The following is a 25,974-nucleotide window of genomic DNA, read 5'->3' on the forward strand; positions in this document are numbered from 1 at the left end:
TATGACCAAGCTGTCCTGAGTTATTTATGATGCACTTGTAGAATAAATAAGAAAGCTTCAAGCAACTGGCTTAAGTTTTATTGGTTTGCATGGGTGAGATTTTTTTTGTCCTGGTGAAAAGGATGCACTTTTAAGTCAGAAAAGGAGATTTAATTCCTTCTGTTTAGGTGCCATTTTTCAACTTGAGAACCCATATATTTCTATATTCATTAACGATCATAATAAACCTAGACAGGAAAGTTAAACTGAATGGAAATGCTATCCATTCAGCTCTCCACAATGCTATCAGATGCTTGTGACAAAGAACTGAAACTATGGTGCCTCCATGGAAAAACAACAGATAATATAATGGGCCATTTATGGTTGTTCTTGTTTTCTGTATGTCCTGCAAAATGAAACAGCTTCCTTAATAATGTACTCCTTCCCATCCTCAGAGACATGTATTCTATAATCTATGCAGTGCCTCAAAAATCACACAAATATGCAGTAGCACAATTTGACATGATTCAGTCCAAATATTATTTGCCATTGAATCAATGCTGATTCTTAGCAACCACCCAGGTATACTTTCTCAAGGATGAACTCAAATGTTACATAAACTGTCATTCTTTTGTTCCAAAAGTCATTTTACTGGACTGTTGGCCTTTTCTGTATAGTTATAGGCAACCATGTTTATTAATATCGTATGTTTCAATGTGGTTATGAGTTCTTGTGCAAAGCTCAAAGTATTGAGGCAATACATCAATACTGAATTATTGGAAGTACAGAGCACTGGATCAAACATGACAGAACTCCTCACCCATTTTTTGGTATGCTTAATGTTATCAATTCTTGGCGAGTTTCTATTTCTGTAAAGTAATTATTAGTGTTGTGTGGCACAGAATCAAACATATATGGTAAGAAAGTATTTTTTAGCCCACATTAAATAGAATTTGGGACTGACAAGTTATTCTGCTCTATCTTATAGAACATGAAATGTTCTATAATTGTAAAAGCCAATCAAAAACAACAATGCCCACAAATATGTCTTCCTCTTCTTTACTAAAATAGGTTCTTTATTGTTCCTTTAGGCCCCCAGAAATAGTTGCTTGAGTTTTTCGTATTAAGTATCTAATAATGGGGCATGTTCTGGCCAATACTAATCCCAATCTAGGCATAAAACAACTAAGACTTAAAATCTTTACAGATTTGTGAATCATGTAAATGTATAATTACAACTGATTACCTAGCTATAGCATATATTTTAAGAGGAGTTTGATTACTACCTTTACTTAAATTTGTAAATCAAATTCCTTTGTAAAGATAAAGGTACAGGTTCCCCTCACACACATGTGCTAGTTGTTCCCAACTCTAGGGGGCAGTGCTCATCTCCATTTCAAAGCCAAAGAGCCAGCGCTGTCCGAGGATGTCTCCGTGATCATGTGACCGGCATGACTAAATGCCAAAAGCGCACGGAACACTGTTACCTTCCCACCAAATGTGGTTCCTATTTTTCTACTTGCATTTTTATATGCTTTCGAACTGCTAGGTTGGCAGAAACTGGGACAAGTAACAAGAGCTCACTCCGCTACGCGGCACAAGGGATTTGAACCGCCGAACTGCTGACCTTTCTGATTGACAAGCTCAGTGTCTTAGCCACTGAGTCACCCTTTCAAATTCCTTTGTAGACTAAACTTAATTTTCTACAACATTTCCAAATATGAATATTGGTGTGGGAAAAAATCAAATTCAACTTAATATAAGGACTGTGTTTTTAGAAAACAGATAAACGTTTACCTTCCCCATTATTATTTTTTTTCCAGAGAATATAATCTTTTTCTTGCTTTTCAAAAGTCAGAGTAATGCCACTTGAACAACAGACAGGAGTCAAGGCAAGCAGCTTAGCAGCAGATACAGAATACCAATCTCTCTCTCTCACAGCCCATCTCTGGCTGAACATGATGTGATTGCAGGGTATCAGGTACCTGGAACAACAAGAGGCTATTATTAAACTAAAATAGCAGAGAGAAAGAGAAAAAGTGTCAAGGGAGCCTTATTTCTTATTTAGATTAAAACACACCCCAAACCATTTTTACAGAATGACTGAAGATTAGGTTGTTGAGCAGATGCTATGCCTGTAATACATAAAAATAAAATAAAAGACTGCATTTTTAGTTGCAGACGTATCAGGATGATGTGATTTCCTGAGTCATTAATAGTGGCTAAGTGAAGCAGCAGTTCAAGACAGACTTTGGACACCAGTTCTAGAGAAGTTTCCATGAGTTCACAGCCAGGAAGATGAGCATAAAAAAAAACTTGTACAATCAGAATCCTGGAAGGCAGTGTTTTCATTGCAACAGGGGCATCACATTTCACTGGGCATTATGGTCATGAGAGGGTTACAAAGAAGAGAGGATTAACCTTATCCAGAGTAGTTACCTCATATTCCTCCATCTTTTCAGGAAAAGACTGAAAACTTGCAGATGTTTGCAAGAGTAAATATTATGCTAATTAATTAAGTAGTTTTAACATGGCCTGGGGGGGGGGGATAGATATATGGTGTCCATTTGACGGATCGTTTCCGAACTTCCGGTAGACCCATTGGGCCCGCTTTTCGCCCTCCCCAGGGCCCGGAGGCTTTCCTGAAGCCTGGGGAGGGGGAAAATGGCCTCCCCCTCCCCCTGGAGGCCCTCCGGAAACTGGAAATGGATCATTTCCGAACTTCCACTAGGCCCGTTGGGCCCATTTTTCACCCTCCCCAGGCTCTGGAGGCATTCCTGAAGCCTGGGGAGGGCGAAAACGACCTCCTCCGGCCCTCCGGAAGGCAGAAAAATAGCTGACTGGCACACCATGCGCGCTGGAGCTGACAGCTCACGTGCCGGCAGATATGGCTCCGCGTGCCACCTGTGACATGCTTGCCATATGTTCGCCATCACGGGTCTAGGTATTTCCCGGGCTGGAAAGCAAAAAGTATTAGGAGAAGAAGAGATTCCCAATCTCTTCTAAAATATGTTCATTCCATTAATCACCCCCGGCTTTCTGAAGTGTCTCCAATTGAAAAAACTGGCCAACTCTGGAGGAAAAACTGCATGGAGACTGGACGTAAATGATACCTCATTTTCCTTTTGGAAGACACAAGGACTAAAACATGGGATTACATGTTGCCTGTACATACAGAGGTGAATTGGGTCATTCAACAACTATGTGAATTTAGAAAAAAGTAACTCTTCCAACATTGTCACTTCATATATAACAATCCTTTCCTGCCCTTCTCTTAAATTTCTGATAAGCCTCTTTCAGCCAGTTAAGTGGTCCTGTTTTTAAATAAATTCCCCTTTTTTCTACATGCTGAATGGTATAATTGATCATTATTGCTGGTGCGAATTAAAAGGTAGGCCGTCTCTGCTGGAAACCCGTTTTGTGGAATATTCTCTCCTCAGAGTTTACGGTAGCCCCAACCCTGTCGGCCTTTAATAAGGCTTTAAAAACTGTGTACCCAGGCCTGGGGCATAGAATGTATTAAGTGCTTTATATATTAATTAAGGGCTTTACTGCTGCTTAGCTAACTACCTCAAATGTTATATGTATTTTTTGTTGTTGGTCTTATTATTTTAGTTTTTTTACATTGTTTTAACTCTTATTGCTTTAGAACTGTAAATCAAGTCATGTGGCTGAGATAGGTGGCTATAGAAAATGAATGAATGAATGAATGAATGAATGAATGAATGAATCAAACAATAAATAAATAAATAAATGTACCTATAAATACAAATACAATAGCAGAGTTGGAAGGGAGCTTGGAGGTCTTCTAGTCCAACCCCCTGCCTAGGCAGGAAACCCTATACCATTTCAGACAAATGGCTATCCAACATCTTCTTAAAGACTTCCAGTGTTGGGGCATTCACAACTTCTGGAGGCAAGCGGTTCCACTGATTATTTGTTCCAACTGTCAGGAAATTTCTCCTCAGTTCTAAATTGCTTCTCTCCTTGATTAGTTTCCACCCATTGCTTCTTGTTCTACACTCAGGTGCCTTGGAGAATAGTTTGACTCCCTCTTCTTTGTGGCAACCCCTGAGATATTGGAACAATGCTATCATGTCTCCCCTAGTCCTTCTTTCTCTTAAGCTAAACATACCCAGTTCCTGCAACCGTTCTTCATATGTTTTAGTCTCCAGTCCCCTAATCATCTTTGTTGCTCTTCTCTGCACTCTTTCTAGAGTCTCCACATCTTTTTTACATCGTGGCGACCAGAACTGAATGCAGTATTCCAAGTGTGGCCTTACCAAGGCATTATAAAGTGGTATTAACACTTCACGTGATCTTGATTCTATCCCTCTGTTGATGCAGCCTAGGACTGTGTTGGCTTTTTTGGCAGCTGCTGCACATTGCTGGCTCCTATTTAAATGGTCTCCAAGATCCCTCTCACAGTTACTACTATTGAGCAAGGTACCACCTATACGAGCGATGGCGAATCCTTTTTGGCTCGCGTGTAATAAGTGGAGGAAGCGCAGGGGGGTCGTTTGCCGGCATGCCGCACCCATAATGCAATGCACAACCCCCCAGTGTGCATGCGTGCACTACAGGTGCTCCCCCCCATTTTTGCATGCTTTTTTCGCCCTCCCCAGGCTCCAGAGGCTTTATAGGAGCATGGGGAGGGCAAAAACAGCCTCCCCTGCCCCCTCAGGGGGCTTCAAGGACCTTCAGGAGGTTTCCCTGAAGCCTCCAAAGCAGTCAAAATGACCCTCTGAGCAAACTGGAAGTCATTTCCGGTTTGCTCAGAGGGTCATTTTAAGCGCTCCGAAGGCTTCAGGGACCGCCAAGAATTTCCCTGAAGCCTCCGAAGCAGTCAAAATGACTCTCTGAGCAAACCGGAAGTCACTTCCGGTTTGCTCGGAGGGTCATTTTGACTGCTTCGGAGGCTTCAGGGACCGTCAAGAGGCTTCCCTGAAGCCTTCGGAGGACTCAAAACGACCCTCCGAGCAAACCGGAAGTGCGTTCCCAAAGTTCCGGTTTGCCTGTAAGGCCGGTTTTTTGTGCTCCGGAAGCTTCAGGGAAGTTCATGAAGCCTTCGGAGGGCCTCCAGGGAGAGCGGGGAGGCTCTTTTTTCTCACGTGCCCTGACAACAAATGGCTCCATGTGCCATCTGTGGCACACGTGCCATAGGTTCGCCATCACTGACCTATACTGTACCTGTGCATTTTATTTTTCTTGCCTAAATGTAGAACCTTACTCTTTTTACCATTGAATTTCATTTTATTAAATAGTGCCCAATGTTCAAGTTTGTCAAGATCCTTCTGTATCTTAAGCCTATCTTCTGGAGTGTTGGCTATTCCTGCCAGCTTGTTGTCATCTGCAAATATATGTATTAGGTAACCACACGATATCAATTTTCATGGAGTAATTTGCACTGTAAAATCAGAATGGAAAGTTTGACTTTACCTTAAAACTAGCTGTAACATCACATCTTCACAATGCAAACTGATAAGTGTTTTGAACAATGCCAAGGACACCACACAAAGCTGGGAAATGATAAACACAATATGAATGCATACTTTTTCATCCTTTCCAAGGTAAAAAGAAAAAAACCATATATGCAAATAGCACCCAAACTGAATTGCAGTACATTTTAAAGGAATTATATAAACGCTTTACTTTGTTACGTATCCCCAGAATAATTAAATTAGCACTCCTAAAAGCATAAACCAAAGATAAACAGAGATATATACTGGAATATGGGAAAAAGAGAAAGAAAAAGATAAGAACTATGACATGATTTGAAAGAGAATTAAACTGTAATTAAGTTCAATACACTCAAACACTTGCATGACAATTTTGCCATGTTTAAATATGGATCTTAAACTGAAAATGGTTGTTATTTCTAATATGAAAAACAATAATTTGCCAAAATAACTGAAACAACTTGATATGGCAAGTCTCCTAAAAACAAACACGACTGAATGGAAAAGATAAAAAAGGCCACCTTAGCCACAGCCATAATTCTGGATGAGACTCCATCTAATGTTTCCTGAAAGCCATCTAGTCAGGTAAGATTGGCCCAAGAGAGAGAAAGAGAAAATTACCACATAAATCAGCTTATCTGGCAATAGATGGGCATAATCCTGGGTATCTCTGTTGTCAACTATTTATAGAAATCAGTCCTGTTGTTAAGTTATACAACAAACAAGTCATTTAGCATCATTTATGCATTATAGCATGATTCCGAAGGACAATACTTCATAACACCCAAACTCTCTATTTATCAAACCGATACAGTTCAACAAAGACAACCCTGGCAATTTACAGTAGCTGTTGCAACAGTTTTCGAGTAAATCTCCTTTGGAATTGGAATCATTGCAGAATATGTATGTGCATACATACCTCCCTCAATCATATTTATTTGGCCCAAAATAAGGTGTCAGGCAAGGGGAGAGGCAGGAATGCAGACTGAAGCAAATGTTTTTATTTACTGCTTCAGAAGCCTATGCAACTGGAATCTGCTACCATGTTATTTGGGGGACATAAGTACCATACCACAATTATTCAGAAGAGGCAACCATTTAATATCTTGTATTTCTATTTATACTGGTAATCCAATGAAGTAATCAAGCTGGCCATGTGGATATTACTATTACTGATGACACTTGATCAAACAACATTATACTAAACATGTGTTTGGCTTCATGAAAATGGACCACTTAATTCTAATGTCAAGGTTCCAAGTAATATACCCATAGCAAGTAAAACTCAAAGGCAGGTATTCCTCAAAGAAGTTTTATTGGGTATATCATATTGGCATAGTTCTGGTGAAAACCAACTCTGAAGGTTCCCGCGGCTTTCATCTAATTAAAAGTAAAAGTTTTTTCCCCTTCCCCAAACAAGCACATGGTCCAATCAAGGTGCCATCCGGTTACCTGGTAACGTCATTCCTCCTCTCACGGACCAGGTGTGAGAAGTCCTTGGTTCCCAGGAGAAAGCATTTTGTTTTGGCTACAAAACCCCCGTTATCTCTATTCCCCCCTCCCTATCCCTAAGTTCCATTGTGGCAACACTGAAGCTTCAGTCAGGTCAGCTTCAGGTTGACATCTATTTCTCTAAAATTGGGTAGTGAAAAAAAGTATATAGATAATTTTAAACTATTAAAAATCAGTGTCATTAGTGTTTTATACAACCACATATATTCTGCTGTTATGTATTTAATAGCTATAAAAAAAACCCAAAATAGTCTAATGAAGTAACAAAAAGAATAAATCAGTTTTATACTGCTGGAAGGCTGGTTTTATTGCCAACTTGTGATTGTATTGTTGTTTGAATTAATTGTTTGATTGTTTTAATTATTTATACAATTAAAGTTTATTGTATTTCTATGGTTATTTTAATTGAAAGGAATCAGACTTTAGGATTTGATGTAAGTGAAATAATTGGACACAAAGCTAAATAAATAATAAAATAAACAGCATCTTAAAAATTTTACAAATAGAGGCAAAATGCCATGCCTGAGCATCCTAAACTAAATTCAGAATCAAAGTTAAACGGGTTTAAAGTTTCCCTTGAAATTAAGAACTTTTTAAAACACAGGGCTGCAGTATGTAGTCTAGAGGCAATAAACAGAAATCTCTCAGCAACCCCCCACCAGAATCAAAGACAAGAGGAAACTGAAGCAGGAAACACTTTGAATTTATGTAGCTGAAATATACTTGGGAAGAGGTGTAGAAAGACAGAAGAAAAATGAATAACATAATTTTGGATATGGTTCACATTCTTTTGTGGCCAATGGTGTAAATGATATTGTTTTATTGGCAGAACTGAATTTTGAGATGAGGAGAGCTGGAAGAATTTCAAGATTAGAAACAGGCACCAAACCTAACAGAAGCTTGATATATCCATATTTAGCCTATTAAATGCAAAAAGAAAACAAATACAAATCATAGCACTGAAAGGAACTGGTCTGACTGCCAAATTTTGATGGTGATTATTGATTACTATTTGTCAGGCCACAAAATGGGAAGCTGGAAATTTAACCTGTAGCCTGCTCTCCCGGTCTAAAGATATTCATTGTAAATCTGGAATTTTGAAAAATTTTGATGTCAGAGAAAAATAGTTTATAAACATTTTGTGTGGTTAGAATCAGATTAAACAGTCTATTCTATAATTACTCATTTATTTATTTCAGTTATATTCATGCAGGTCATATTCTTGTTATTCAAATTTCTTTTTCATGTATAAGTATTCTGAATTTCAAATCATTTCCAGCAGCAAAGTTATCAATATTTTTCTGGACGCCATAACTATGTTTACTCAAATGCTTTCATCATTCAGGGCCATTCTGGAAAAAAAAATATTGTAGAAGATGACCAGGCTAAGCTTGAGGGAGGGATCAAATGCACCATCAGTCTTGAGTCCCTTCGCACTCACAAGAGATCTAAGCCTAGCCAACCTTGAATTCTGTTGATTCTTGTCTACAGCCAATTTGCTTTGACTGTTAGAGAGCTTAAGCTTGCAATAAACTTTTATATTCATTTGAACTGCCTGGACTGCTGATTTCCTTGGCCTGACAAATACTATGCAACAGTCAGGATATATGGGGAGGGGGGAAATGACCACTGCCAAATGGCAGCCATCGAGAGCAGTATTTCTGAACCTCAGCAAATTTAAGATGCAAGCTGGGGAATTGGAAGTTCACACATCTTAAACTTGCTGAGTTTAAGAAATGATCTAGACCAGGGGTGTCAAAGTCACATCATCACGCCATCGTCACGTGTTATATTGGGAATAAACCGGGCATGGGCGTGGCCAGCATGTAATGCATCTGGCCTATGGACCGGGAGCTTGACAGCCCTGATGTAGACAATTTCCATGATTGCAAATGTACTACCACTTTATTGAATAAGTAAAAGAGCAGAAATAAAGAAGCGAACACTATGAAGAATGCCATTTTCTTAACTAAAATAAATTCATTTCACCAAAGGAAAACTAAACGAGGCAACTGAACTGCATAATATCTCATTATGTTTTTCAGTTCTTTCAAAATAAATACACATTCAAACTCAAAAAACTCTATGGCCTAACTGAAATTGAGAAGTGCTATATGTGAGTTTGTGTAAGGATTAACCTTTGTATGAAAGGCTGTTGGGACCTTTTCATAAGCCATTCAAGTTCTAAAAAGGAACCAGTATGCAAGGATTAACAAATAATATACACGGGAGTTATTTATCCACACTTTTGGTTCTGTTAAAACAAGACTATTTGCAGATCATAATACAGTAATAGTTGGCTATAAGAAACAAAATGCTGCACTAGTTATAAGTGTAGCTTCACAGAAGCCAGAGTACAAAGTGTGCTGTTAAACCTATATAAGGGGGGCACTAATAGAACAACTAGTGGATGGCAACAGAAAATAATAGGTACTTACTCAATTTCAATAAATGGCCTGTTATCTATATTAATACCAAATTTTATCTATATGGAACCAGAGTTACACTCATTATATAATTAAAAAGATTTCAATCTATTTTTTCCTTTTGCTTTCCTTTTTTCCTTGTGTAGCATTAGATTGTTGTCCTGAAAAGATGGGTTTGATTAGAGTTTTTCAAAAATGTCCTTTTCCCAAGTTTATAAGTTGCACATATATCTAAAACGATTTCACTAACAACAACGAGAAAGAGTGGGATAGACAACCCTCCCGCTCACCTGAAATGGAGTATTTATCCGGCTTGCAAGAGTATCCAAGATATGTACATTCTCATGACGGTGCAAAAGGATGAAACTAAGAAATATCTTGAGTAAAGCTGGCTCAGAAACGCTCCGCAAAAAGAGATCTAGATATGCAGTTGTAGCCATCACTTCTTCCACTGTCACCTAAAAATGAATAATTATTATAATCTATACCAAAATTCAAGTTTGTTTACAATTTTTAGAATATCCTGAATGCTTGACAAATTAGTTTAAAAAGTAGTATGGAAAACAAATCACAAAAACAATATAACACAAATAAACATAGGAACATCACAAAGATAAAAACAGCAGTAACACTCAACGCACTCATAACAATCTAACAACAGTATACAAACGATGTGCTTATATGAAAAGTTCAGAGATCAAGTCCTCAGATTCAAAAGGAACTATGGTCTCATGCAAATATTGCCAATTACAGACATTTTAAAACTTCTGTTTAAATCTTCTTTATAAGTAGATCTACCAAGATATAGAAGTTTAAAGTTTTTATCAGAGGAGCATTAACTGAAGTACTGCACAGTATGTTCTCTGCAGGAAATATATTATTTTAGACGATTACTTGTAGAGGCTCAGTGCCTAAAAATCTTGCTAATAGAGTAAATATGCAATAAGCATTCTAGCAGTGGAGCAACTGCTGAGGTATAGCACAGAATGTACTCAGCAGAAAAAAAAATGCTTTCTCTTCATTCTTGCAAAATTCCTTGAGAATGCATGGTGCTTGGATATGCATTTAAATTTAGCTTAGAGAATAAACTGTTATCTTTGCCAATGAAGTCTTATTAAAAATATGTAAAAATATTCCTCATGGAATATTCTGTATCTGCATAGTTGCAATTTGTATGAGGCTTTGAGATCTAGCAATACTGAAGGTTGTATGTTATATTACAAGCCAACAATTCAAATAGGAAGAACGTCATCTGAAAAATCTATTTCACAACAAAGATTACAAGGCCCTGATTATCATGAGATGAAAAGTCAAGAAATAAAAAACATGTAGAAATAATATACGAAAAATGAAAGGCAGAGATACCTTTCTAGAATATCTTTGAAAAACAATGGTCAAATATGTAAGATTCTTAAAGCAATATATAAAATTAATCAATAACAGGTGCTGCAAAAATGTGCTAAAATTGGGCCCTGACTTACAAATAAAAAAAATGTACGATCAGAAATCTGTCCCCAATTGCCGATTGCAAGTCCAGAACTACCTAGAAATATACTTTAACTGTAATAATTTACATCATTTCCATAATGATGTAAATACAGCAATAGTAACATTTGTATTAACTTATATAAATTGCATGTAAATACAGCAATAACATTTGTATCAATTTATATAATTTGCATAATAACATATTTACATAAATTCTATATACTAGTAGAAGAAGACATTTACATTTCTTTTTCTATTAAAGAATTCTTCTGTAAAGAAGAATTTATATTTACACAATGGTGAAAACAGAGATGAAGATGTAACTTCATACTTAACAAATAACTGGGAATAATGGACAGTTTGTCCTTTGAGTTAAACTGAGCTTGCACATTATCAGAAAAATGTTCTCATGAAACAAAAGTTCTAACAGAATGAAAAAAAGATTTCTATAATTAACAGTAATTTCTTGTTACATCATCACTTTCTGGGGCATATAATTCTATTCAAATTAGCACAATATTAAAGTGTTCTTTCATTTAAGTTAGTTGATATGACAGATAGACCAAAACAGAGAAATAAATCTTTAAAAATATACATATGTACAGAGACAACGGTGACTCAGCTTGGATTATTGATCAGAAATGCCTTTATAATAAAGTTTTGTAGCACATGGGGACAGGTTAGAAAGAAGCGATCTATCCCAAAAGTTGTCTTTCAGATGTCACTAGAATAATCTAGTCCAACTCCATGCTGAGTACAACATTGCACAGAAAGATGACTATTCTGATTCTATTTGAGACTCCTAACAAAAGAAGTCTCCTCACATCATATGACAGCCCTATTCAGGAGTGCCCAAACCAGAACGCACATGTGCACACGCGACCCAATAACTCAAAGAGCAGCTGACAGGTGCGCATGTGTGCACCGGCCACCTGGTCTTCTGGTTTCCAGCGCGCATGAAGGCCAGCTAGCTGGTGTGCATCTGCATGCCAGAAACCAGAAGAGCAGGTGGCGCATGCATGCTGGCCAGCTGAACTTCGCAAGTGCTGGAGCCCCGGAAACGAGAAGAGCAGCTGACAAGGCCGCCCATGCCCACAGAGAGGGAACTGTATGCCACCTCTGGCAAGCATGCCATAGGTTCATCATCACGGGTCTAGATCAATCCTGATTCTGACCCTCAGATATGTTCCCTCGTTCACTTCCCCTTCTTTACCTCAATCCTTGTTATAAGATATTTGAAGACTGCTATATCAACTTTTTTTTGTAGTCTTACTAGATAGAGATCCTTTAATTATTCCTTCAGATCTTGGATTTCTAATTTGGGAGCTATCCTTTAAACTTCCTACTACTGTCACTATCCTTTCTGAGCAGTAATAATCAGAAATTTGACCAGGACAGAGTAGATTTTAATTAATATGTGGGGGAGAGGGACTGAGCAAAAATGGAAGATCTATATTCTTACTTTAGTAAATATAATCTTAATCCTAGGGTTCAGGGCTGTATCATGGCTCTTCTTCAAATCCACTAGATGGCAGAAACTCGCCTTCTCTAGCTAATGTATTTAAAGATAAAATAATAAAAGCCAGTGTGCATTCAAAATTGTTCTGAGTGTGGAAATAATAAAGTGAGACCATTTTTTATTTTATTTAATTTAAATTAAATAAATTAGAGGTTAACAGCCCTGAAAATTGTATTATCTATTGGGGGGGGGGGGGGAATGTAAGATTGCAATCATATCATTTTTATTAAAATCTCTTAGTAGTAGCTACTCTGAGCACACTCTTTTCATCTACAAAACCCCGTTCACTTGCTACAAATCCTCTCTACCGATATCACTAAATCGGTACCATTGTTATGGGGGGAAACTGATAACAAGAGGCAGTTTGGTCTAGTGGTTACAGTATCTGGTTAGAAACCAGGAGATTGTGGGTTCTAGTCCTGCCTTAGGCACAAAAGCTGATTGGGTGATCTTAGGCCACTTGTTCTCTCTCAAGCCCAATCCCTCTCTCCCCTCTTCAGGGGAAAAGAAGAGGAGGATGGAGTAGTAGATATATTTACCACCTATCAGTAGTTCGCCACTTAATAAATGTGTGATACATACATACATACATACATACATACATACATACATACATACATACATACATCACTAATCTCTGGTTTGTTATATACTTCTACCCCATATGAAGACATTTTAAAGATGTGAAAATATTTCATACAGGGAACTTGAAAGTTTTATAATATTCTGAATTTAGAAAGTTTTATATGTAGAAAATGCTGGTATGTTTTTTTCTTTCTTGGTAATTTCACTTATAATTTGACTTTCCAAGAATGAAATGATCAACAAAATGTATTCTATCTACTGGAACCTATTCTTTCTTTATATATTATATATAAAATAAAAAATGTTCTACAAATATTTCTGAAATACTACTCATATATATTGATCCCTTTCTTGTTATTGGAGGAAAAAACCTAAGATTTTCCACTAATTAAATTTAACTTATTTGGTCAAGTGTGGCTATAAATTAAGTTTGGACAGCATGCATTTCAAAGTATTTTTAGGAGTCAGTGTTAGGAGGCACACAAACATGCAATGTATTTGGGTCCAATAGGATTACAATCACAATGGGAGATGATAATCTGAAAAATGACCACAAAAAAGTAGGTGCCATAACACATTTTGAGAATTAGAAGATAAGCAAAATTAAGATTTTTATTAATGTTCTGAATAGCAAGTTATCCTGAAATATTTTCATAAGTTGTTATAACATTCCATCATTTAATAGCTAAAGTGCTTATGCTACAAGAATACATTTTGAAATAGCAATCTACATTTGAGGTAACTGCTAGGTTCTAATTTAGATTTCCCGTCTAGCTTGTTATGTTTATGGGTTGCCATCTGGAGAACAACATGTTTATTTAGGCAATAGATTCAAAACATGTTGAGAAAAAAGATGAGAACAGAATTAACAATGAATTTTGTCAAGAACTCCTTTGTCAAGAAGATCCATAGATTTTCAAATTAATTATTCTGGTTATTAAAGGACTATTTCATTTATTTCAAGTTTTTTTTTAAAAAAAGTATACAAAAGATTTGCAATGCTCAAAGAGAGAAGGCAGAGAGAATTACTTACCCACATACCTTTTTCCAAAAATAAAAAAGGCTTTATTAGGAACAAAGAAAGGTTTCACTACCCTTATAGCGAATAAAAGAGTACACAATAATTAACAGCTAATGAAAGTTCTGCATATAAATGGAGACATTCAGCTAAAAGTGAATGCCTATTTTATTAAACTCTTCAGGTGAAAGAAACATTTGTCCTTAGTTCAACATATCAGGGAAATATCAGGATCAGAAGTAGAATTATGAACCTATGTATGAACAAACTTTTCATATTAGGTTCTTTTTTTTTTACTCCTTTAATCCAAGTTGTATTAGTCAAGCCTCTTGCATAATGAAATTACACATTACTGCTATAATGCAGTATACCTGCATTGTTGCCAAAACATATATTAAAAGCCTCTGTGTATTAGAAACATGGCAGCTTATGATTTGGAATATTATCTACTTGACATCTCATTCATCAAATTTTAAAAGAATACTTTGTTCTACTGAAGAGAAGTCACTTTTTGCTTTTGTTTCCCCCCCCCCCCTCCATTCAATTGCGTCAAGTTCTTGGAGACTGCCTGGGCAAGTCTCTGCAATTTTCTTAGCAAGGTTTTTCAGAAGTGGTTTTCCATTGTCTTCTTTCTATAACAGGGGTGTCAAACTCAAAGCCCGTGGGCCGGATCCACGGGGTGCTTCGATCTGGCCCATTGGTGCCCCTGCCAGCAAAAATGGAGCTTTGTTTTCAGCCACGATGGTCTCCTGCAGTCCTCTGCCAACGAAAAAGGAGCTTGGAGCCATACGCAGTCTCTCCCCCACCCTCCCAGCTTGTTTTCGCTGGTAGAGGGCTGCAGGAGGTTGTCGTGGCTGAAAACAGAGTTCGGGAGCCCGTTTTCGCTGGCAGAGTGCCATCATAGGCATCTCCGACATGAGTGACTTCAAGCTGACCAGTTTCCCCCTAGCCACACACACCCAGACCCCCCCCCCCCAAGGTCAAACACAACCTTGATGCAGCCATCAATGAAATTGAGTTTGACACCCCTGTTCTAGGGCTGAGAGAAAATGATAGACCCAACATCGCAGGCTTTGTGAACAAGGCAGGACTAAAACTCATAGTCTCCAGGTTTCCAACCTCATGCTTTAACCACTACATCAAACAGATTCTCTGCTTTTGTGTTCTCTACCAAATTCAATGCCCAAATATTGAATTTATATTAATTTAGCTTTATGATTTATATTACTTATCACTAACCTTATGGAGAGCTGGGGCCATAACTGGAACCAAAAATCCATTATAAATGTAATTCACAAGCTGGTTACGAATCAAAGAATGTGCCACCTAAAAATGGAAAGAGAAGGATATACCTGAAATAATAAATAAGCATTTACTTTCCCACTGTGCAATTTAAACATACATTTAAAGAAGCTGAAGTTGATGAGCAAACCACATCCATATTTTAAATTTTCTCTAGGTCCAACATCTGCACTTGCAAATTTAACATTTTCCTGAAATTTTACAGTATGTATATATCACATTTAGAAACTGCTTATCTCCCTCAGGGAGTGACTCCGATTAGTGTGCAAATATATATTAAAAATACGGTGTGTATATACTGTATTTTTTGGAGTATAAGGTACACCTTTTTCTCTCAAAAAAGGGGCTGAAAATCTGGGTGCATCTTATACACTGAATACAGCATTTTGTCTCCCGAAACCCTTCCCCCTTCACAAAAATGGCCTTACAGAGACTGTAGAAGGCTTTCAGAGAGCTCCTGGGGGCTGTGCAAGGCAGAAATGAGTGAAAAATGGCCCATTTTTTGCTCACTTTTGCCACTGCCCAGACCCCAGGAGTACTCTATAAGCCTCTTAAAGGCTATGCATGCAAATTTTTTGACAATAAACGGTCCCATTTTTGCAAAAAACGGGCCGTTTTTGCTTGTTTTTGGGGGGGGGCATTCCCCTGGAGCACTTTGCAAGCCCCCTAAAGGCTATTCATGCCTTTTTTTGGAAAAAAAACAGGCCCATTTTTGTGAAAAACAGGCCGTTTTGGGGAGGTTTGCCTCTTTAAAACCTTTAAATTTGCCTCTTCAAAACCTTGGTGCATCTTATACTCCGAAAAATACAGTAAACATTTTAATAAAAAGCAGTTAGAAACAAACATTATTCAAATTAAAAAAACGGGGGATGAATTTCAGGGCACTAACAAACCCCATAGCTGTGTGCCCCTCTGTGCCTATCTGTACACCCCAAGCAATTTTAAAATTATTTTTATTGGAAATAAATGCGTTTAGCAGGTTTTTAAATTCAAATCTCTTGTTTCCCTATACATCACTAAAGTATCCTTCCCAACATGTCTTATTTCAGTCTATTCCAAATTATTTAATGACTATCTTCATTATCTCTATTACAGGCTATGTCTTCAGCATTGACAAAATAAAAAATATATAAAACTTTTTTTAAAAAAATTAATCAAAATGATTTCAATTCAAGCAGTTTTGCATACATCATTATTAAAAACTATTACAATGAGCCACGGTGGCACAGTGGCACAATGGTTAGAGTGCAGTACTGCAGGCTACTTCTGCTGACTGCCAGCTGCCAGCAATTTGGCAGTTCAAATCTCACCAGGCTCAGGGTTGACTCTGATTATATAATAGTTGGGGGCAATATGCTGACTCTGTAAACCGCTTAGAGAGGGCTATAAAGCACTGTAAAGATGTAGATAAGTCTGAGTGCTATTGTTATTACTGCCTCTCACTATGAAGATGTAAGTTCAAGGCTAAGAAACATGCACATAAAACTGCCTACTAAATCTTAACTGGTTAATGTTACGAAAATCACTATAACATTCATGACCTCCAAATACTTAATGTAATATTTTACTGATAATGAATTGGATAAGCTTTGAAATAAGTATTTGTTGTATTTTTCTTTATCTCTGAATTTATCACAGAAGTTAAAAAAAGAAATCACCAATCTTGAATGTCAACATTGTTTTTTGTAAAGTGAATACATTTTAACTATTGAAAAGGTAGGTAAGACCAAACAGTTTCAGGTGCAAGAATCCAGAGTCGGGATAGAGTTCAAAAATACAAAAATACATGTTTATTTCATGCTACCTATATGTAAAAATCTGATCCATTAATGGTCAAGGCAAATTGGCCCTAGGTAAGACTCAACAGAATTCATGGGGGGCTGGACTTAGTTCTCTTGTGGGAGCATGGTAACTCTAAATTGATGGCCTATTTACTCCCATCCTTGGGCTTAGCCTGTTGATCCCCTATATCCAGATATGTATAAAACTACATGTGCTGTGGATAATTTAAATAAGAAAACATTTACTTCCATAATATGAGAATCCGGAACATCCCATTAATCCTAACAGCAAAAAATCAGCTATTTTTCTTACCAACATAAACTGTCAGTCACTAACTTGGAAGTTTAAAACAGGAATGTAAAACTTTTTTTGAACCAAGGAAGAAAGTTCTCCAAAAAAAGTTATCAGAGGCCAGATAAGAAATGAATTTAATTTAAACGTTAAGATTAAAGTTGATCAAATTAATTCTTAGCCATATAGTACTTTTTTGCACTTATGCCACCCAAAGCCATAATTTGATGACAAGTTATGAAGGCCTCTGATACTTCATATTTCATGAAACATAAAATTATTAATCACTACTAGAAATGGCATCTTATTTGTTTTGTCTATTGATATATGCCTTCAAATACCAATTATCAGCAACCATGACCTGGAGAGTATTATTTTATTTATTCTATTTTGGCCATTTCATACAGTGTTTTGGACTAGGTAAGCCTGAAGCATCAACATGTTGACATAAAATCTTGGATATGATCTTGCAGGACCTTATAAAGTACCAGGTTATATATTTAAGTTAAAAATAGCAAACAGCATTTAATACATGACTTCAAAGTAACAATAGCCTGTTTTATAATTAAAATAAAAATGAATGGACGTATCTGCTTTTTTTTAAGAGTGCTCCACTCAAAGGAAAACATAGCCTTTGGCTCATAAGAATGGGTTCCACATTCAGAAATTATTCTATATTTAGAATGTGCATGTATGCAGAATAAATACACAACCTTTTAAAAACATAACAGACAGATATTCCTTTGGCAAAAACTTCTCATACAAAGTCTTGTATTCTGGAAACACTGCCACACTGTATTTCTGTGACTAATAAAGCCTGCACAAATCAAATCAAAGGTGTAGATTAGAGGTGTCAAATTCGATTTCATTGATGGCCACATCGAGGTTGTGTTTTACTTTGGGGAGCGGGGCTGGGGGGCATGGCATCACTCCTGTTGGGGGGTACCTGTGGTGGCCGCGGGTGCTCTGCCAACAAAAACAGGCTCCCAAGCTCCATTTTCAGCTGTCACAACCCTCTGCCAGTGAAAATGGAGCTCAGGAGGGCAGTTTTCACTGGCAGAGGGTTGCAGGAGGCCATGGCAGCTGAAAACAGAGCTCAGGAGCCCATTTTCTCTGGCAGAAGCATCGCGGGCAGGTGCTTTGCTGTTTCCAGGGCGGCCCCGTGGGCTAGAGTTTGCGTAGATGCAATAAAATCCAGAATACAGCATCAAAGTGGTATAATGTATAATCTTATCATTAACAGATGAAGAACAAGAAGCAGAATGGACAAAAATCCCTAAGTACTAGCTAAAGCAACAAATATGAAAAGAGACAAATTTTAAATACTGAAAAAATCAAACTACATCTACATATACACAGTATGTTCTACTACCATAAAGCAAAATGTAATTACAGGTAATACTTTATTTATGATCATTCGTTTAATGACCTTTCGAAGTTATAATGATGCTGTAAAAAGAAATCACACTTACGACCTTTGCAGCATCCCCTCGGTTACATGATCAAAATTTGGACTCTTGGCAACTGGCATGTATTTACAGCAGTTGCACTGTCCTGGAATCACATGAGCACCATTTATGCCAAGTGGCTTCCACCAAGCAAAGTCAATGAGGGAATCTGGATTCACTTAATGGCTGTGGGATTTGCTTAATGACCATGGCAAAAAAAAGGTTGTAAAAAATGGCTGCAAGAGGAAGGGGTCAATTTATTTTCCAAAGCATCAGAGGGCAGGACAAGAAACAATGGATGGAAACTAATCAGGGAGAGAAGCAACCTGGAATTAAGGAGAAAGTTCCTAACAGCAAGGACAATTAATCAGTGGAACAGCTTGCCTTCAGATGTTGCGGTTGCTTCATCGCTGGACAGTCACTTGTCTGAAATGATATAAGATCTCTTTGCTTGAGCAGGCCGCTGGATTAGAACACCTCCAAGGTCCCTTCCAGCTCTATTCTGATTCCCTCAATGACCACATCATTTAGCAATGAAAGTTCCAGTCCCAATTAGGGTTCTAAATCACTACCTGTACCACAAATAAGCACAGATTCCCCCCTCCAAAACTAAATTAATTGGTTTGCAACAAAAGTTGCTTTACAAATACAAGTCAATTGTTAAATTTTGTAACCATCATACAATAACAATAGCACTCCGACTTATATATCACAATACTGCATTCTAACCACTGCTCCACCAGGACTCCTCTAAATAAACCTGTATTTCATTTATATGTTAGCAAAATATAACTTATGCTGATATTCATTTAAAAAACAGTATATCACACATATAAAATAAACAATTTTTTTTCTAAATATCCACAAAATTGTATACTACTATTTTAAAATACTACTTCCATTTGTAAATCTTTTCTCTGGCCCAGTACCTGAATTACTGCATTGCAGAATTCAAAAGAATTCATAAATTGTACAAGAGCTGGAGAAAGTAAACAGTCGTCTTTTAGAAGGCAGTGCCATTCTTCTCCATTATCTTCCAGCTTTGTAGGCAAAGATGAATATAGACCACTTAAGCCTGTTGCTAGCACCTGCAAGATGAAAGAGAAAGAAAAGAGAAGAAATACAGATTTTTTTTGTTTTAAAAAAGCATTGGCATTTTCTTATAAGGATAAAAACATGTTTTCAGTTTGTGGAAGTTAATTCCAGTAATCTAAAATATTTCCTCCCAATAATTGCTATTATGCTGTTGAATAGTATCTGAATTTAGGTTAATGGCAGATTTGTATGTACTTAATGTTATCACATAAAAAGTATTTCCAAACAAATTAATACAAAGAGAACTTTCCCAGTTGAAATATTTGCAAAATAAATAATCAACAGCTTGCAGTTTTTTTTATTAAAAACAGAAAAGTGGTAAGGCTCTATGTCAAGCAATAGGGCTTGGTGGCCATATCCTTTATGTTACAACATTTCTATAGTTTTGATAACTGGATTAAACACTTAAATGGCAAACAGAAACACAAATCTCTATGATGCAACTATGGCTCCCTGAATTATACATACTTACAGAAGTCTGTTGATCTGATTCATATTTCTCATTGTTTAGCTTTGTAAAGAAACATATTACCCAGGAAAGAGATCAGATATGGAAAGCATAGAATGTGGAAATCTTTTTTAAAAATTTTTTTGACAATTTTCTCCCACAATTTACATTTTTACGTATCTCTTTATTTCTAGATAATAGGCTACAGGTCCTTTAAAATGGGATTCACTCATCCAACAATCTGCCTATATTACAAAGATACCATCTTCATAGTAGCTAAAAAAAAATCTAGGGAAGACATGGCGTGGATTAAATTCACTTTAAATAGATATTTATAGATTTAGAACTAAATAACTGAAATGATTTAAACGGCATCAATGCAAGCAAAGCTTCATGAAAGAGTACTAGACATAGGCAGTCCTTGACTTATAACCCATGACTTAGTGATCATTCAAAGTTACCATAGGACACACACCCTAAAGGTACATACAACCTACTTCTACCTAAGTTCCACTGGCCGGAGACCTCCTGGGTTCACATTTGGGGCCCTTGGAAACTATCTATCATTTATAAACTTTTACAGCATCCTGCAATCATGTGACCATGATTTATAACCTTTTTGCTGAAAACTGGGTTTACTTCCATGTGTAAGACTGTTTAGCAAAAATGTCTCATAGCAAACAATAGGTCTGAATCACCACAGCATTTGCTTAACAACAAAGATTCACCTAACAACCATGGTCTTTTGCTTAATGACCACTACAAAAACTGCCATAAAATCAGGTCGCTCACATCATGACCAATTTTACAACTGTGCTGACATATGACTGCAATTGGGAGGCTTCATTACCAGTCGTGCATCAAGGACTACATGTACAGTTCTAAGACTTACAAATGCATATTTAAATTAAAATAATCTTGACAGGAGCGGTGAAAATAATTACTGGTTTTTTTTAAATACACAGACACACATATGCATATAAGTAAGAGAGAACAATTGCTATCTGTTAGTTATCTACCCATCCATAGGCATACAATTTTGGAAACAAAACAAAAATAGCTTTTATCCTTGGGCTGTCAAAATTCTGAATGCAAAATAACACCACAATCAGGTTTAATATGATAAGACTTGCAGGGCCAGGGTAACGTGTGACATGTTTATACCAGTGTAATATAATATTATACACATATACATATACCATATTTTTCAGAGTATAAGACGCACCTTTTCCCTCAAAAAAGAGGCTGAAAATCTGGGTACGTGTTATACACTGAATACAGCATTTGTGGCCTCCTGAAACTCCACCCCCTTCACCAAAATGACCATGCATAACTTGTAGGAGGCTTTCAGAGAGCTCCTGGGGGCTGGGGAGGGCAGAAATGATGTGTTTTTTGTTCAATTTTGCCCCCCCCCCAGCCCCCAGGAGCACTCTATAAACTTTCTAACGCCCCTTTTTCACAAAAAACGAGCCCGTTTTTCCAAAAAATGGGCCGTTTTTTGCTCATTTCCCCTACACGCCTGGAACACTCCACAAGCCTCCTAAGGGCTATTCATGCCTTTTTTTTTTTTTTTTGAAAAAACATTTTTGGGAGGTTCGCAAAGTGCAAAAACTTTTTTTTAATTTGCCTCTTCAAAACCTTGGTGCGTCTTATATTCTGGTGCGTCTTATGCTCCGAAAAATATGGTACACACACACACACACACACACACACACACACACACAAATGTGTGCTAGTTACTACTTATTTGGGTTTAGGGATTTCTTTTTTCTTTTATTTATTGAGCTATTGAAATGTATTCTGTGTTTTCAGGGGGGTTGCAACAAGGGAGGCTAATTCAATTTCATTGTACACATGTTGTATATTGGCAATAAAGGTTTGATTTGATTTGATTGGAAAAATAAAAACCATAACTCATAAAATTTCAGTTTTGTAAAAACTAGCTAAAATTCATTTGGAGTGGTTAAAAGAGCAGGTTTGTTTTTCCACAGACATCAAAATGAAATATTAATTCATTTAAAAACAAAATATCTTGCCAATTCTAAATTTTTGTGCATTTGCTTGGGAAAGTGCTTACAAACATATTCCAGTACCTAAGTTACAATTAACCAAACTGAGGAGGAAGGAAAATAAGTTCTAGCCTGTCAAGTTAATGTTTCAGAAATGTTAATTTGACAATATATCTCTAGGTTTGATGTATTCTAGTCACATAAATAAAGACATTAGCTTCCCACCCATTTATTTTGTGAATATGTTAATTTAGCAGCTACCTCTTTCCAGCAGGCAATTATTCCTGAAAGCTGTCCTTCCAATCATCTTTATTTCACTAAATAAAACTGAACAACAGAAGATTGTACAAAAGGAATGGTTTTTCCCACTTCATTATTTTTCTTTCCCACCCCTGATTGACATAGGGAACATTAAAAAGAAATGTACCTCCAGTCCTTCAACTCTATCCATTTTCATTTTTCTAGCTGCCACTAGTTCAAGGTAGCTCATCCATCTGAGAATTAATATGATTTGACTATATATTTGGTCTCCAAGCTCAATGGACATGGGTAACAACAGAACTGGGTCAGAAGAAGATTCCTTGTCGTATTTTAGGATATGGGAAGTGGGGGCAAAGTTTGCTCTTAAGGTTCAGTGAACACAATTCTTCTAATTCTACATAGCCACAATGGATGAAAATGACAACTGGGAAAATTCAGCTCAATGCAAATTGAATTTTGCTGAATGTTAGAAAGATTTCATGTGAGATCGTTGTTAGATTGGGTAATGGATAGGCACACACAGGCTTAACGGTAACAACAGCTCTTTATTAAGTACAGCAAGTGAGAACAATCCAGCGAAGGTTGAGTCTGACAGCAGCCCTTTTATAGGGAACAGTCAGACCCTTCGACCAATAGGATTAAATCTCTGTTCCCACTGGAACAGAGACCTTGGTGGAAACCACTATAGTTAGAACAAGTATCTAACAATCATCATCACTGATAAAGAACTCACGGTGGAAAAAGATTATCTACTAATATGCTGCCATGGGCCACAACAATTTTAAACAGGGTAAGAAGCTGCGATACTGCTGTATGTTCAGAAAATCTGCCAAAATATACTAAAATAATGCTATTGACTACTTTTAAAGTGCTACTATGCTTAGATATTGTATATTAAAATGATATAGTTTAATTAAAATCTTGAATTTACTGCCTTTGAGACAGGTCGTGCTTCGCTTCCAAGTCACTGAAGGCAATTCCCAATTCATCTATTGAAACCAGTACTGTTTAACTTTGCCAGCAGCAAAATAGATTTGGGAAGTATTTTGCATGCAAATCACAGCTATAAACTGTGCTTGTGGGAGGACAATTTACTATTTTAAACTTCCTTCTGGGGTGACATTTCCAAGGTCAATTCTCTAAACCCTAATTATAATATCTAGCATTGCTTCTTATATATGTGAGCATGGATCTTCATAATTGCTAACTGTTTCCAGAGGCAGAACATATTTATGAAGTCAGAGAACATTATAGCCAGGGCATGACATGTTTGCCAAATAGAAGTAAATCCCATAGAAACTTTATCGACAGAATTCAAATACTGTGCTGTGTCTGGTTTGATTAACCAGTTTATTAAATGAATCACAATTGCCTAGGTTCATACCAGTGACGTGCGGTGAGGTTTATGACTGGTGAGGCTGGTGACGTCATCAGGAAGGCGGGGAATGGGACGACGTGTGCTGGAGGCTGAGGCTGCCTCAGCCTCCAGCACATGTGATCCCATTCCCCGCCTTCCTGAGCGTGCTCCACCAGCTCGCGCTCCGCAGTCCTCGAAAGCGACTGGGGAACGACGAGAACCTTCCTGCCTCTGCTGGACTTTGCACGCTCCTCGCGACTGCAATAGACGTCCAGAAGTGGCAGGGGATGTTGGGCTGGAAGCCCAAACCCCATTAGCCACAAAAGCCGCTTCTGGACGTATATTGCAGTCGTGAGGAGCGCGCGAAGTCCAGCAGAGGCAGGAAGGTTCTCGTTGTTCCCCAGTCGCTTTCGTGGCTTCGTCATCCCGGAGCGCCGACAACATTTCTGCCTCCGCAGCTCCCGGGCGCGGCCAGACGGATGTATATAATATTATAATATTTGTTCTATTATTTCATGAAGAGAGGTGAGGCTCTGCCTCCCCTGCCTCCCCTGACCGCACGTCCCTGGTTCATACAATATGCTAAACTATAAACCACATTGTATAAATCACTGTAAATGGATTTACATAAACTACCACTTAAAAATTAAACTATTTTATTGGTCTGCAAACATCTTCCATGCAAATTTTTAAAAATGCATGCCTGTTTTGAGGAGAAAGTCTTCAACTTCTAAAATAGCATCCTAAATAAATTCCACCACACATGTTAAATATAACAGCATAATTTTAAGCTGAAGGATACAGTCGGGAACAATTTGCTCCATTCTGTATTTTTTTTAATAATAAGGAAATATTACATACAGTGTAACATTTAAATGGAATTACTTTAATTAGAATTAGATTATTCAATTGCATCCATTGAGAAATGATAAGAAACCCAAAATCTGAGGCATCATTCTGAGTTTTCTCAAGGGAAGACCAAAGCTTTCCAAACTGGAAAGATCATTCTTAAAAAGGCCGCATATTAGAGATATTTAACAATTAAACAGCCCTCAGGAATGGTCTGTGTTCTTTTTATTATAGCCTTGGGTTTGCTACCTTTATTGCTTGTCTCACTCCAACATCCTGAGACAATTATTCTAATTAGTAATGTATTTTGACGATAATGGCCCCTACTGTTTGAAGGTTAACAAACTAAACACGTTTAGTTTTAATCTTCTAAGTAAAAAGGTCTTCCTAAAAATTAATTGGCAAATGTAGGCATGTACGCAACAGCATAGATATAATAAATGTATTTATCTTGAAAATACCTTTTTAAAAATAAGTACTTTTTATATGTATTCATTTAAATGAACAACAAGATTTCTCTAGGCTGAAAATATCTTTATGGAGAAGGGCATTGGGGATTGGAGGGATAATGGTTCCATTTTATTCTGCATTCTATGACATTTTAGAACATGGATCAGAGAAAGGAAATAAGGATGTAAGGGGTACTACAAATTGAGTCCTATGCCTGAAGGAACTGGGATTGTTTAAGACGACTGAGGGAGATATATGATAGATATTTTTCAAATATCTAAAAGAAGGCAATATGGAATATAATCAACCTGTTCTCCATCATCTCAGAAGGCAAGAAATAAAAATAATTAATTTAAGTTATAGGAAGGCAGATTTGGTTTTGTAAGGAAAAAAAAACTACCACTAAGAGCAATTTGAAAGTGGAAAAATTTCCTGGAGACATCATCAACTCCCATTAGTTCAAGCAGAGACTAGGCAGCCATCTGTTGGCAATGCTTGATCTTCAATTGTTGCCCTTAATTTGGGGTTAGATTCAATGTATAAATGGTCCTATCTAACTACATGATTACATGCAAAGTCAACTTTACACAGGTAAAACTCAAAAAATTAGTATATCGTGCAAAAGTTCATTTATTTCAGTAATGCAACTTAAAAGGTGAAACATATGAGATACTCATTACATGCAAAGCAAGATAG

The 25,974-nt window shown here is 37.1% G+C and overlaps 1 protein-coding gene across 2 annotated transcripts in view; it reads right to left on the bottom strand.

Annotated features, from left to right (window-relative positions):
• FHIP1A (FHF complex subunit HOOK interacting protein 1A) overlaps positions 1-25,974 on the bottom strand; it is an 81,280-nt gene that overhangs the window by 16,672 nt on the left and 38,634 nt on the right. For both annotated transcript variants that reach the window (XM_081960021.1, XM_081960020.1), the window contains 5 exons: positions 19,739-19,897; positions 15,226-15,312; positions 9,667-9,834; positions 5,419-5,498; positions 1,777-1,964 (listed from right to left, as the gene is read on the bottom strand). In XM_081960021.1, the coding sequence (XP_081816147.1) occupies positions 1,777-1,964; positions 5,419-5,498; positions 9,667-9,834; positions 15,226-15,312; positions 19,739-19,897 (682 nt within the window). The remainder of the gene's footprint in view (positions 1-1,776; positions 1,965-5,418; positions 5,499-9,666; positions 9,835-15,225; positions 15,313-19,738; positions 19,898-25,974) is intronic.

The sequence above is a fragment of the Natrix helvetica genome, assembly GCF_964273705.1.
Source record: "Natrix helvetica genome assembly, chromosome: 7".
In the NCBI taxonomy this organism is placed as follows: domain Eukaryota; kingdom Metazoa; phylum Chordata; class Lepidosauria; order Squamata; family Natricidae; genus Natrix; species Natrix helvetica.